A 12,003-nucleotide genomic window follows, 5' to 3' on the forward strand; every position below is an offset into this window, starting at 1 on the left:
GACGGCGGGCAAGAGACAGCCTGAGGATCCTCCAAGTTTCAACGATCTAGTTCTGATTAGCGCTTAGAAAGGTACTAGGGTTTCTTCCTCTGCCGAGCGTGTGTTCTGGTCGCGAGCTTTTGTTATCCCTGACCCGCTCACCAGCCAGCTCTGTGGTTGCTCGAGCCTTTCTCTTTGTCCCCTTCACCCTGTCTTGTCGTCTTCAATTTGCCCGCTAGACTGAGGCTAACTGCTGTAGTGCCTCTCGTTATGTCTTCGATTTCAGCACCGGTTGACTCGTCAGAATTACAGATCTCGCAGACACATATTGCGTCTTCGAAAGTCAGCCAAGAGACTTTGCAAGCGTCTGTCGTCGTCAAACCCACCGAAACCCGGCCTGTTCGCGGTCTGCGATTTTGGTTTGTGTTCGTCGCTCTTTGCTGCTCTATGCTTTTGTCCTCTCTTGATCTAGTGAGTTCCATTCGTGTGATGTATCGGTGCTGTCCATACCAATGGACTCTTAGGGTGGCGTCGCCACAGCTGCACCTACAATTGTGGATGATCTCAACGGGTCGGATTTTACGTGGGTTGGATCAGCCTACTCACTCGCTTGCGCCGCATGCCTGCCCTTCAATGGGAACCTGGCCCAAGTTTTTGGAAGAAGACCGGTGCTTCTGGTGGCATTGACCGTTTTTGCTGTCGGCTCCGCCGTCTCTGCTGCTGCTCCTTCCATGTCCGTTTTGATTGGTGGGAGAGGTGTGTCGTCCCTGTTCTCTTTCTGTGAGTTTGTTGCTGAACACCACATGCAGCTATACAAGGTGTTGGCGGTGGTGGAATCCAGTCATTGACACAAATTGTTGTGTCAGACTTGATTCCCTTACGCGACCGCGGTATTTTCAACGGTATCATCGGGCTGTAAGCCGCAGTGTCTAATGTTGGCTGGTTCACCCTGTTCTGATTGGTATCGTCTCAGCATATGGACTTTTGGGTCTCTTGCAGGACCTTTCATCGCCGGAAGTCTTGCTGAGAAGGTCACATGGCGGTGGATTTTCTGTCAGTTTTCAAGTTCCATCATTGAACTTCGCGCTGAATGATGATTTTGTAGACATAAATCTTCCCCTGTGTGCGGTCGCGTTCGTGATTGTAGCTCTGGCGCTCGATCTGCCGACGCCTCGAGAGAAGTTTTGGCTCAAGTTCTCGAAGATTGATTGGATGTGAGCGCGATTCACCACTGCGATCACATCGAGTGCGGTACTGACCAAAAATAGTGGAAATTTCCTCATCGTATCGTCAACTGCCTCCTGTCTCATTGCACTCGCTTGGGCAGGAGTCCAATACTCCTGGTCGTCCCCTCAAGTCCTTGTGCCACTCATAGTCGGCGTCGTCGGCTTTATCTTGGCCATTCTGTACGAACTCAAATGGTGTGCAAACCCGACGGTAAGCTACCTGGCTAAAAATTGGAACCTCCTTCAAGACTTACAGGGGGCTATTGGTTGTATGCAGATCCCCAAAGTAGTGGTTACGAATCGCACAAGTCTCATAGGGTATGCTCTACTCCGATCTGTCTGTTCTATTCAATCCTCACACCCATCTTCCAGATTTATAGCCACCTTTTTGCATGGTGTCGTCATTATTAGTGCAGGCTGTAAGTAAAAACACCATATTTGCCGTCTTCGAACTGGCTGACATTTGATGTTCAGACTATCTGTACGCTGCAATCTTGCTCGGCACCTTGCAGCAGCCGAATCTAACTCCGTGGACATTCCTTTAGGCCAACGTGGTTCCAATCTGTGCGCGTCGCGAGCCCTATCATGTCCGGTCTCGATTTCTTTCCCATATCGGGAACAATGTCCATCTCTGCGATCGTGCAGGGACTTTTAGTTGCAAAGACTGGACGCTATCGCGTCGTGGTGAGTGCATTCGTTCATTCAGAACACACCTCATAGCGCGACTAATTTAACAAATAAACCAGAATTCTATAGGATGGAGCTTCGCTGTTCTCGGTATGGGCCTACTGATCTCGCTCCAGGTCAGGACGAACATCGGGATCATAATTGTGTATGAGCTCATTTTGGGTGTCGGCCTCGGGTGGTTGTACTCTACTACGGTGTGTTTTTGTTATTTCATTTTACCCTACGCACTTCGGAACTAACCACTATTCTCTCGCTCAGTACCTGGTCCTTGCACCCATCCCTGTCGCGAATAATGCGGCGGCGGTCTCCCTTCTGGCCTTTTGTCGAACCTTTTCCCAAGTACGTCTCCCCTTACTGTTCGTATGCACCCAGACTTAAAACCAGACCATTGTGCCAGGCATGGGGAATCGCGATCGCTGGTACCATACTACAAAACGACTTGCGCCGCAGATTGCCTGAGAGCGTCACTTCGTCGTATTCCTCCCGGACCAGTCTCGTTTACAAGATCATATCAACGATTTCATCCATGTCCGAGCCTACCAAAGGTGAAGTCCGACAGGCGTTCCTGGAGAGCATGCGTACCGTCTGGATCGTCATGGCAGCTCTCGCTGGCGTCGGGTTTCTGACGTTCTTCGGGACGAAGGATCTGCCGTTGCATACCAAGACCGATAAGAAATGGGATATGCAACAGACGAAAGATAAAACTGCGAAGAATAACGTGAGTCGCTCTTCGTTCCGACACTTCGGGTCGGGCTCATCGTTTCGAAACTCAATAAATGCACATGTAACAGATCGAACCCGAGGCAGAAGAGAAAGTGTGAGGATTGAGCCGCCGTCTCCGGCTCTTCGGTTCTGTTATCAGTGTTGGTAAATGGACCATGACCTGATACTAGACCGGTGTATCTTCTTCCGTTGAAGTTTCTGTAAGTCTTTAGCTTTTTATGTACTATTTGCGCAGAGATCTTGTTTGCTACATCAATGCATGCCCGAAGCCTCCGTCATTCTGATGGATTATAGAAACGGGAACATGTAGCCGGTTCTACTCAGATAATATGCTCTCTCCCTCATGAGACCCAGTGGCCAGCGCGGCCAGCGATGCTCCCTTGAATCACTCTGCATTATGGCAGATCAGGTATCTGTCAATTATTCATCATTCAGTCGCGCATGCAACGCGAGAGACGACTCGCACAAATAACCTATGGTGACAGCTGAAGTGCTGATCAGTGACAGACGAGTAGCGATGGGAAAAAAACCACAGGTGTGCCGCGGTTACTTCTCGAGGTCCCTCAACCCATCAATACATCATGTTTCGTCCGCATGTGCCTCTTCCAACTAGCTACTCGGCACGACAACCCACCCGAGCAAGACCCAAAGCCCCTCGAATACAGGTGGGCACAAGTCCCGCCCACGCCTCGTGACCAAATTGGTATGCCACATCGTACATCGTGTGTATCTGCTTGCGAGCATTTATCTCGCCAAGTACGTGAAGGGCTTCTTCATCCTCCTTACCGACACGCTGGAAGATCTCATCCTTGAGCAGGATAGGTGCATCGCTCCTCGTCAGCTCGCCGTCTAGGCGCGCCATGACCTCTTGGTGCATCTCGAGAGTCGTCGGGGCGAAGAGACTGGAGCAGAACTCGATAGCCATCTCTAGTTCGTTCTCCGTCAGTTCTTTACCGACATCGGCGGCTCCTTGCAATACTACGGCGGATGAGCCCTCATGGTTTGGATAGATATTCGACGAGTATTTACCTGGGCGAAGGAGATCGAAGGCGCGATCGAAATTATCCTCGTCTAGATCGTGAAGGACCGGAGCATGCTGCTGGTTGACTTGTTTGTACGCGCTTAGAACGACGATAAGGAACCTACATAAACGGCATGAATACCCGTACATGAACAAATGCCAAGGAAGCGTACCTTGTGTATGCCGTTCCAATTTTAAGATCATGGAAAGTCTGAGCCTCTTGCTCAGTACAGTGCTGGCGAATGGATGCCGCTATAGTACACGCGGCCGAGAGAGCGCCTGTAAAGGCGAGATGAACACCAGAAGAGAAGAAAGGATCGATGAACGCTATAATACGAAGAGGTCAGATGCACAGTCTAGACTTGTTCGATTCGAGTATAAACACCTCCCGCGTCTCCAGCCAACCTGAAGTGGTCTCCCGAATATGCAGAAGCCGAGTAACTATAGTCGCTAGCTGACTTGATCTCGCTACAGATACGTGCATCCGAGAGGAGATTCGCGAGGCCAGGTGTAAACTTTAGCTGCTCCAAATAATGGTTTCGAAGGTTGCTCCCTGTGTGTTCCTTGCCTGTAGCATTCGCTCGCTTGTGGGCACTGGAAATGGTGGACATGACGAATCCGACTGAGACCGTCCCGTTGTGTAGAGGAATGTACCACGACCATCCGGTCTCATCTGGGAATACTATCAGATACATATTGAAGAGTTGCGTACAAGTGCTCTAGCTTACCGGACAAAGCCTCGAACCAAGGGGAATTATGACGGCTAGTTCCTCGGGCGTATACCTTCCCACCAGACCAGTAAGCCCAACACGCAATATTCTTCAAGCTTTCGTTGATCTTCCGATTGTGAAGGTATCGGGTCGACATGAGTCCCGCGCGTCCAGACGCGTCAACGAGCCAGTCAAAGCCGAGTGTTCCCGTAATACCACTCTTCGTTTCCCAGTCAACACTGACGGGTCTTTGATCATCGAAATTGATACTGAGGATTTTTGTCCCTTGATGGACACGAACGCCGCTTTTAGCGGCATGCTGGAGCAAGACGTCGTCGAACTCGGATCGTACCTATACGACTTGAGTAAGAGATATTCAGAAGAATGGATATAGCTTACTACGTTCCACGCCTTGTTATTTGGATCTAACGCGGTGAAGTCCGTGTCTGACTAAAAGTATGCCGAAGTAAATCACGGTGGTAAGACAGGCGGTGCTATACATAAAAATATCTTACATCCCTCGCGACTATACTGATTCAATTTAACAGCCGCGCCGGGCTGAAGTTTTATGCGTCGTTGGGTTGAGTGCGCATTAGCAGTCAAAAGCGCAAAATATATGTATACCTTGGGTACGAATCCGCAAGACTCGACCAATTGTTCAGCATCGATGAGATGAAGGAATTGCCTGACGGATGGCAGTAAGCTCTCTCCGATATGATATCTAGTACTCTAGCTGATCAGTTTGAGGTGGAGTCTGGATGGACGAATTTCGCACCTTGGAAAGATATCGCGTTCAATGACTGTGACCTCGAATCCATCTGAGAATTGGCATAAGGTAAGGTAAGGTAAGGTAAGTTTATTCGGGGTACAAAATGGGCCCATATGATTGAGCGACACGGTTTCAGTAAAATATTTTGTATATGCTCACCTCGGGCCAGTAACGTGGCAGAATATGATCCAGCAGGGCCACCGCCCACGACTAGGATCTGCGTTCGCTGGGGATACGGAAAGTCAGAGTAGTTCCATACCAGAGATAATGTCGTATATTCTTACTAGGGAGGGAGGGGTGTCCATATTTGTTAACGAGCAACTTGAACGCAGAGAATGCTAAGAGGGTAGCCTCACAGTCTCGGTCAAGTAGCTGTGGCGACCTACCTTAGTATACCAATATACCGTGGCTGAGAATGGGAAGAGAGTCCCATCTCATAATGGACTCGTATATCACGAGATCATTCACTGATATGCTCGCAACAAACCTGGGTGATGAACTGGGTGGATATTTCCGAGAGGGCTTCTCACCATGCATGTTCAATCTCCCTTCGAGCGAGACTGGAATCAGTACTTGCCGTTAGGGCATCGCTATTCTCTCGAGGAAGAGCGCCGTATACCGTACAAGAGGCTGTGCTAATAATTGACAGCCTGAGACCAGAGACAGATTGATTTGGAAGCCGTCGCACTGCCGGTCTTCCGAAATGTACCGTCTTCAGCAATGAACAAGAAAAACCTCAGCCTTGGCCACCAGACAAGGCCCATCTACCCCTGTTTTGTCTATGAAATGCGCGCACAGCTCAACAGAGCCGAATCATGAGCTCTAGTGACGACTCGCTGCAGACTCTAGAATGCGATGGGTGAGGGTTGCCCACCTCCGGAACAGTAGAGCCTCAGGTACCAGAAATTCCACGCTGCCATTGAAACTATCAGTGATGATTGACGACATACGACTACCTGTGAGACACCAGGAGACGCCCCGAGTACACGACTGTCATGTCATGGTCGCGTATCATATGTCCTCTCGTTGGATCTAAAATACATGCGGTGCGGCCAAAAATGGGATGCTGATTCAGGAGACAGGTACCCTTGATGAGCATGGCGACTTGTGTCACGGTGACTTGAACCAAAACCAAACACAGGTCAGAGGGGAGATTCAAATTTGGTTCCGATTAAACCGCGCTCTCGTTCGATTCAGAACCGGCAATGCCCGACAGGATCCTCTTCAAATCCTATTGCTCCTTAATCCATCCGACTAGGTATGAGGTCTATGGAAGTATTAGCTTATACTTGCTAGTATTTACATGGCGCAGAGCTGGAAATAAATCCAGTTTATCTCTAAACACCGAATGTTAATCCGCTATTCGACCAGCCAGATTCCTTCACTGGGCCATACAAGTCGCGAGCGCTGTAGTCTCGAAAGCTCCAAGTTTGCCCCAAGTGCTCAAGCGCTGATAACAGCCGTAGAGCCTCGATCGGCTTTCCGAGGAGATCGCAAACGGGATGAGGGTGTTCCTGTTTTACGATCTTCTCTTGGGCCGCATGCTCTCCGCCCTTCCGTAGACGCCGATTCTGCGTGAGACATGGGATGGATGCTCGATAGTCTATCAAGGTGAGTTACATGACCCATTACACACTTCATCCGCCTCTCTGTGTTTGCCATAGACCCAACTTTCATCAATTTTTGATCAGGTCGAGCCTGCTGGTCCCTGCAAGATGCGAAGCTCATTGGACTCCCACAAGAGTGACGACGACAGCGGCTTGAAGGACCAGGAGCAACACTCCATTGATACTCGTTCTATCGAGCGCGCGGCGACCTGGAAGATAGACCTGCTGGTTATTCCACTTGTCGGGATGTATTGTACGTGTCACTTGTTACACCGTCCTCACTTGGTGCCCATACCTAACCATAATGCGCAGACCTATTGTCTTTTCTGGTACGACTTGTTCTTCAGGTTCCATTTCCAATGCTGATCGCCACTTTCGCATGGTGGTGTGTCTTGACCAAGTAGGACCGTTCGTGAGTTGAGAACTCATATTCGTCGATACCTGCATGCTTGACTCCAATTTCCGCAGAAACATCGGAAATGCGCGCATCGCAGGCCTCGAAAAGGATCTCAAGATGACAGACCACCAATATTCTACCGCTCTCACCGTCACCTAGTAGGTCGACAGTAATATTTGGCATTTTCTCATCATTACACCTGTGGATTTTGTATCACTAATCATGATGTTTTCTTTCTCCAGCGTTCCGTATATTGTAATGGAGTTACCGATGAATCTCCTCATGAAGCGGGTCGGGGCCAACATAACCCTCCCGCTGATGGTGACGCTTTGGGGTATGGTGACTGCGTGTCAAGGTATATTTTTGGCCTCTCATACCACTCGGTCAAAGAGATAATACTCTTTGTCAGGTGCTGTAAAGACATATGGCGGGCTTTTGGCGTGTCGCTTCTTCCTTGGTGCTCTCGAAGGTGGGTCTTGTAGTCACTCCAGAGCGCCATCTTACCATATCGTAAATCCACTCAATATTGTGTTTACACAGGCGGGCTATTTCCCGGTATCGTCTTGTACCTCTCGTCATTCTACAAGCGGCACGAGATGCAACTTCGGTTTTCTTGCATGTTCTCGGTCACTTCACTCGCAGGTGCATTCTCCGGATTGCTGGCTGCGGCGATTCAGAACATGGACGGTCTGAGAGGACTTCGGGGATGGGCATGGATATTTGTGCTGGTAAGATTCATGACCTCTGCAAGTACATTCAGACCTCTGATGACCAAATTTTCTTCTGAAAGGAGGGAGTATTTACGGCGTGTTTTGGTCTTCTAAGCTTTTTTATCATCCCCGCCACACCGGCAGACATGCCATTCCTCTCCTCAATTGAGAGGGAAGTTTATGTGCAAAGCCTTGCCGACGATTGGAGTGGAGACTCTGAGGTCGAGCCGTTCCGTTGGTCTGAGGTGGCGAGTATATTTACGAACGCCCCGCATATATTGCTGGGATGCATGCCGTTGTTCTTTAGTGGTGTCACGGTATGCTTCTCCGTATTTCACCCATTCATGATACAGTGCTGAAGTCTTGCTCAATGTGCTGCTTTTCTGACACAGCTATTCGGTCTTGCGAACTTGTGAGAGAATTGAGTCTCCCTTTTCTTATCACATTGCATGTTGCCAAAGGCTGACAATTATGCACTAAACATGAAGCACGCCAACAATTGTCAATGCTCTCGGATTCTCTGCAACACACAGCCAACTTCTTACAGTAAGATAGCGTTAAATCTTCTATCTACGCGCATTGTACTCATACAATATAGGTTCCTCCATACGCATGTTCATTCGTCATCAGCATCCTTGGCTCGTACCTCTCCGATAGGTACAGGAAAAGAGGACCCATGGCGGTCTCCCTCAGTCTCATTGCTTCCGCAGGCTATGCTATCTTCATCGGTGGGTACATGGCCTGTCAGTTTGCTTGATATCACAATTACTTCCTTCCCGCAACTCTTTCCTATTCGCTCTTCAAGTTTTTCTCTGAATTCATGGCGTTATGTTTGTTGGCTGATTGTGTGTTGTAAATTACCTAGGAACACCAAACAAGCACGCAAATTACGGGGCTTTGTTCCTTCAGATTGTTGGAGTTTATGCTATTGCTCCGTGTCTTAGTACCTGGATATCGAACAATGCGCAGCCACATTACCGGCGGGCGACAGCTGTCGCTCTCGCGTTTGTTAGTACCAACCTTGGAGGCAAGTACATTTCATCGTCGTCTTTGAGACGTTCAATTTTCTCATCTTTGTACATCACGTGGATATACAGGCATCGTCTCTACCTGGATCTTCATCGATTCACCTCGCTTCCACGTCGCATCATCTATCAATCTATCGTTTTCACTTGGCTCTGCGCTCTCCTGCTTGATTATAGTGATGTATCTCCGGAGACAGAACCTCAAGAAGAAGTCGGAGGTGGAAAGGTTGCTCCGGGAGAAAGGTCCTGGGGTTGACGAGGGAGAATGGGATTCGGAGAGTGAAAAGAGGAGGCTGGGCGATAGACACCCACGATTTGAGTACACGCTGTAGTGTGGTCTATCCAGATTGAGAGGATGTCCGGGAGTTGTCCTGGCGTAAATACTCGCAGGGCCTTTCGGACGTCGGGAAATTGTTGAACAATGCTAGCATGCTGCACGGATATTTACGTTCACTTCTGTATTTTGTCACTGCCTGGTTCTTCATGCTTGTTTCTGTTTCCTTTACATTCTGCGGGATAATATGAGCCATTTGCTTCAAGCCTGATGTCATTGAGTTTAGTCAGTGGCGTCGCCACACCAGGTTCCTCCGAGCTAGTCTGTGTCCGGGTTGCACCGGGAAGTGGCTGAGCCTCCTCCGATTGCACTAAAGGTCATTGTCTTTATCTAGCCTTGCGCTCTTCGAAGAGTCCACCAAAAGTGACCTTTCATACTTAGGTAGGATCTTGTCCATTTCTGTGAATTTATTTCCGTGCATCCAGGCTCCGATGGTATCAAATGCTGCGATGATGGATTCTACCAGATTCTACCCCTCGGACTCGGAGCTCGAGCCATCATTTCCCAAATACCTGAAAACTGCATCATCCGATGTGACCGCCAAGTGGAATGCTGTATGGGAGCCATTGGCATCTGTCAGGCCGTGTTTAGCTGCAGTGTAGTAAGTGACTCGCAGTCCAGAATTCATGACCAATGTGGGTGACAGTCAAGGCAAGCTTGTTTGAGCCACTGGTCTACCTTACAACGCGTTTGGATAGTCTCGGCACACAGTGAGACACCGTACAATCACAAGACCACGGGTCGTGGCAGTCTAGGTACTCGTTTTGGGTGCAGGAAGGTTAGATATCGTACATTCCGCTTTCATGCACAAGATTACTATCTATAAAATGCACCCCAGTCTTTTTTTATTTGTTGATGTCCTTACATAGATGCTTCTGACCCTCATCGTCGTCCAAAGCGAGCCGCTGACAGGGTGCCTCATCAGAATTATATTTAACTTGCTCTTCGACTACTAGCCTCCCCCAATCTTTCTCGAAGTTGCGACCTGTCGCATTCACTATTCCATACACCAATATAAGCTAGAGGAAGCATGTTCCCGACCAGAACAACTGTTACACCCATCCATCACGAAGAGCAACGGATATTCCACGCCTTTCCGGGCGCAGAATATATCCTGCCTGTGGACAGTCAGGAAGGAGAGCGGTGAGTGACACCACACACACTATTCTGCTACTTTGTGCCTTGGTACAGATTTTGATTATTTCCTCCTCTTTAGGTTACTGCTTCAACATAACATTTTGAAGACAGCCTTCGATGGCAAGATTGTGATTGCGCCCGTCAACCTCGACGATGCCCTGTTCGTTCTTGACTCGGGTACAGGCGCGGGTATGTCTTTGCTCTATGTTTCTAAAACTTCTGACACAAACTATATTATTTATTAGCTGTTTGGATCTGCGAACTCGCCCGCACCATCTCATCTTCGGCAGTTCTGCATGGAATCGACATCGACACTCGCATGTTTCCCTCCTCTAGACCATCCAATATTTCATTCTCAATCAACTCCGTGACGAACCTCCCAGCGGCCTGGTCAGACCACTTTGACTATGTCCACCAGCGACTTCTCGTTGTCGCTCTGAAGGGTTCAGAATGGTCAAAAGCTATGAAGGAGATGTATAGAGTTCTGAGACCAGGCGGATGGGTGCAGCTCCTCGAAGCTGGGAAGTGGAAAGCCGGGGCTGTCACCATACGTCTAGAGGAACTGATTAGGAAGGTCGTCGCCTCCCGTCAAATGCTGTTCGACGTCATCGATGAGTTGCCGAGGCTTGTCGAAGAGGGAGGGTTTGTGAAAGTCACAGTGGATAAGAGAACGGCGCCACTTGGTCGATTGGGAGGACCTCAAGGACGCGATATAGCCAAGAATTTTTTGGGTGTGTTTGCTGCGATGAAGACGCCGGTTCTTGCAGCGGGAGGTTTTGGGATAGTGGCATCAGAAGCAGAATTTGATGAACTCATCGAGGCTACGCGGAAGGAGTGGGATGAGTTCGAGGGCGCTCAAATAGAATTTGTTGCCGTGTATGGCCAGAAGGCGATGTCTTCTTGAAATAGTGCAGGTTCTCGCTCGATAATCTATACCGATTCATTTTTCATCATTACAGAATAAATTTGGTGTAGGTGAGGCGCTGAGCTCGCTGAGCCCACTGAGATCCACGCAAGATGCTGTTCGTAAAGTACATAATGCGCACATCATCCTAAATATGTATTCACCGTCTACCTACACATCTAAGGAGACATCCATGAAGTATTCTCAATAGGATGGCGCCCATGGTCAGAGCGGCTAAGGCTGTTATCTGCACTAAAATCCACCAGTGGTATCCCATTCTGCGTTTGCTCGAAGACATTTGGTCCACCCATAGTCTCAAGGCGGATGTTGAGTGAGATTCTGCTAATAAGAATCACCGCAAAACTAATAGTCAGGTCAAGGTTGAGTGCCGTTAGCCATATCTTCCACGTAGAACACTCTGGCTCGGAGTTGTGGTACTTACGTGCAGGCTGGGCTATTCATGCCGTGTCGATTCCAAGTCAGTAATTACCATCTCCAGGAACCAAGGTTTTTTGGACATAAACGGGCACTTACACTGCTGCGACAGCTCGTAAGCCGGTAGGTGCGTGGAGGATCATCACACCCCATACCAGATTGAAGGAAAAAATGGCACTAGCGTAAGCAAGACCCTTTCATCAGCGTTTTGATGTTCTCCCAAAACCCACTGTCAAATGTATGACTTACAAATAGTACAGTGCGCCGTCTCTGATGAAGCATTCCACGAGACTTCCTCGCCTAGGAAGTGAGGAAGGAGAGCGCTCGTATATATATACT

The 12,003-nt window shown here is 49.0% G+C and overlaps 4 protein-coding genes across 4 annotated transcripts; 3 read left to right on the plus strand and 1 right to left on the minus strand.

Moving 5' to 3' along the window:
* Window positions 1–249: 249 nt before the first annotated feature.
* Window positions 250–2,763, plus strand: STEHIDRAFT_49472 (MFS general substrate transporter; the record flags this gene model as incomplete). Its single annotated transcript, XM_007299289.1, has 12 exons — window positions 250–450; window positions 504–735; window positions 789–894; window positions 953–1,032; window positions 1,085–1,193; window positions 1,248–1,416; window positions 1,483–1,523; window positions 1,578–1,628; window positions 1,751–1,889; window positions 1,952–2,086; window positions 2,151–2,231; window positions 2,290–2,763. 12 exons carry the CDS (start codon window positions 250–252, stop codon window positions 2,761–2,763), a joined length of 1,818 nt encoding a protein of 605 aa, XP_007299351.1.
* Window positions 2,764–3,228: 465 nt separating this feature from the next.
* STEHIDRAFT_128298 (FAD/NAD-P-binding domain-containing protein) lies at window positions 3,229–5,420 on the minus strand (the record flags this gene model as incomplete). Its single annotated transcript, XM_007300071.1, has 11 exons — window positions 3,229–3,593; window positions 3,645–3,757; window positions 3,810–3,963; window positions 4,022–4,309; window positions 4,365–4,698; window positions 4,746–4,792; window positions 4,862–4,904; window positions 4,971–5,067; window positions 5,122–5,164; window positions 5,275–5,341; window positions 5,400–5,420. 11 exons carry the CDS (start codon window positions 5,418–5,420, stop codon window positions 3,229–3,231), a joined length of 1,572 nt encoding a protein of 523 aa, XP_007300133.1.
* Window positions 5,421–7,236: 1,816 nt separating this feature from the next.
* On the plus strand, window positions 7,237–9,186 carry STEHIDRAFT_128299 (MFS general substrate transporter; the record flags this gene model as incomplete). Its single annotated transcript, XM_007300072.1, has 10 exons — window positions 7,237–7,277; window positions 7,362–7,474; window positions 7,529–7,588; window positions 7,660–7,847; window positions 7,910–8,146; window positions 8,222–8,241; window positions 8,318–8,375; window positions 8,428–8,557; window positions 8,695–8,856; window positions 8,927–9,186. The coding sequence occupies 10 exons, from the start codon at window positions 7,237–7,239 to the stop codon at window positions 9,184–9,186; spliced, it is 1,269 nt and encodes a 422-aa protein (XP_007300134.1).
* A 1,032-nt stretch (window positions 9,187–10,218) lies between these two features.
* STEHIDRAFT_49603 (uncharacterized protein) lies at window positions 10,219–11,229 on the plus strand (the record flags this gene model as incomplete). The annotated part of the gene is made up of 3 exons (XM_007299300.1): window positions 10,219–10,331; window positions 10,405–10,514; window positions 10,571–11,229. The coding sequence occupies 3 exons, from the start codon at window positions 10,219–10,221 to the stop codon at window positions 11,227–11,229; spliced, it is 882 nt and encodes a 293-aa protein (XP_007299362.1).
* Window positions 11,230–12,003: the final 774 nt, after the last annotated feature.

This window comes from Stereum hirsutum (genome assembly GCF_000264905.1).
Source record: "Stereum hirsutum FP-91666 SS1 unplaced genomic scaffold STEHIscaffold_2, whole genome shotgun sequence".
Lineage (NCBI taxonomy): Eukaryota > Fungi > Basidiomycota > Agaricomycetes > Russulales > Stereaceae > Stereum > Stereum hirsutum.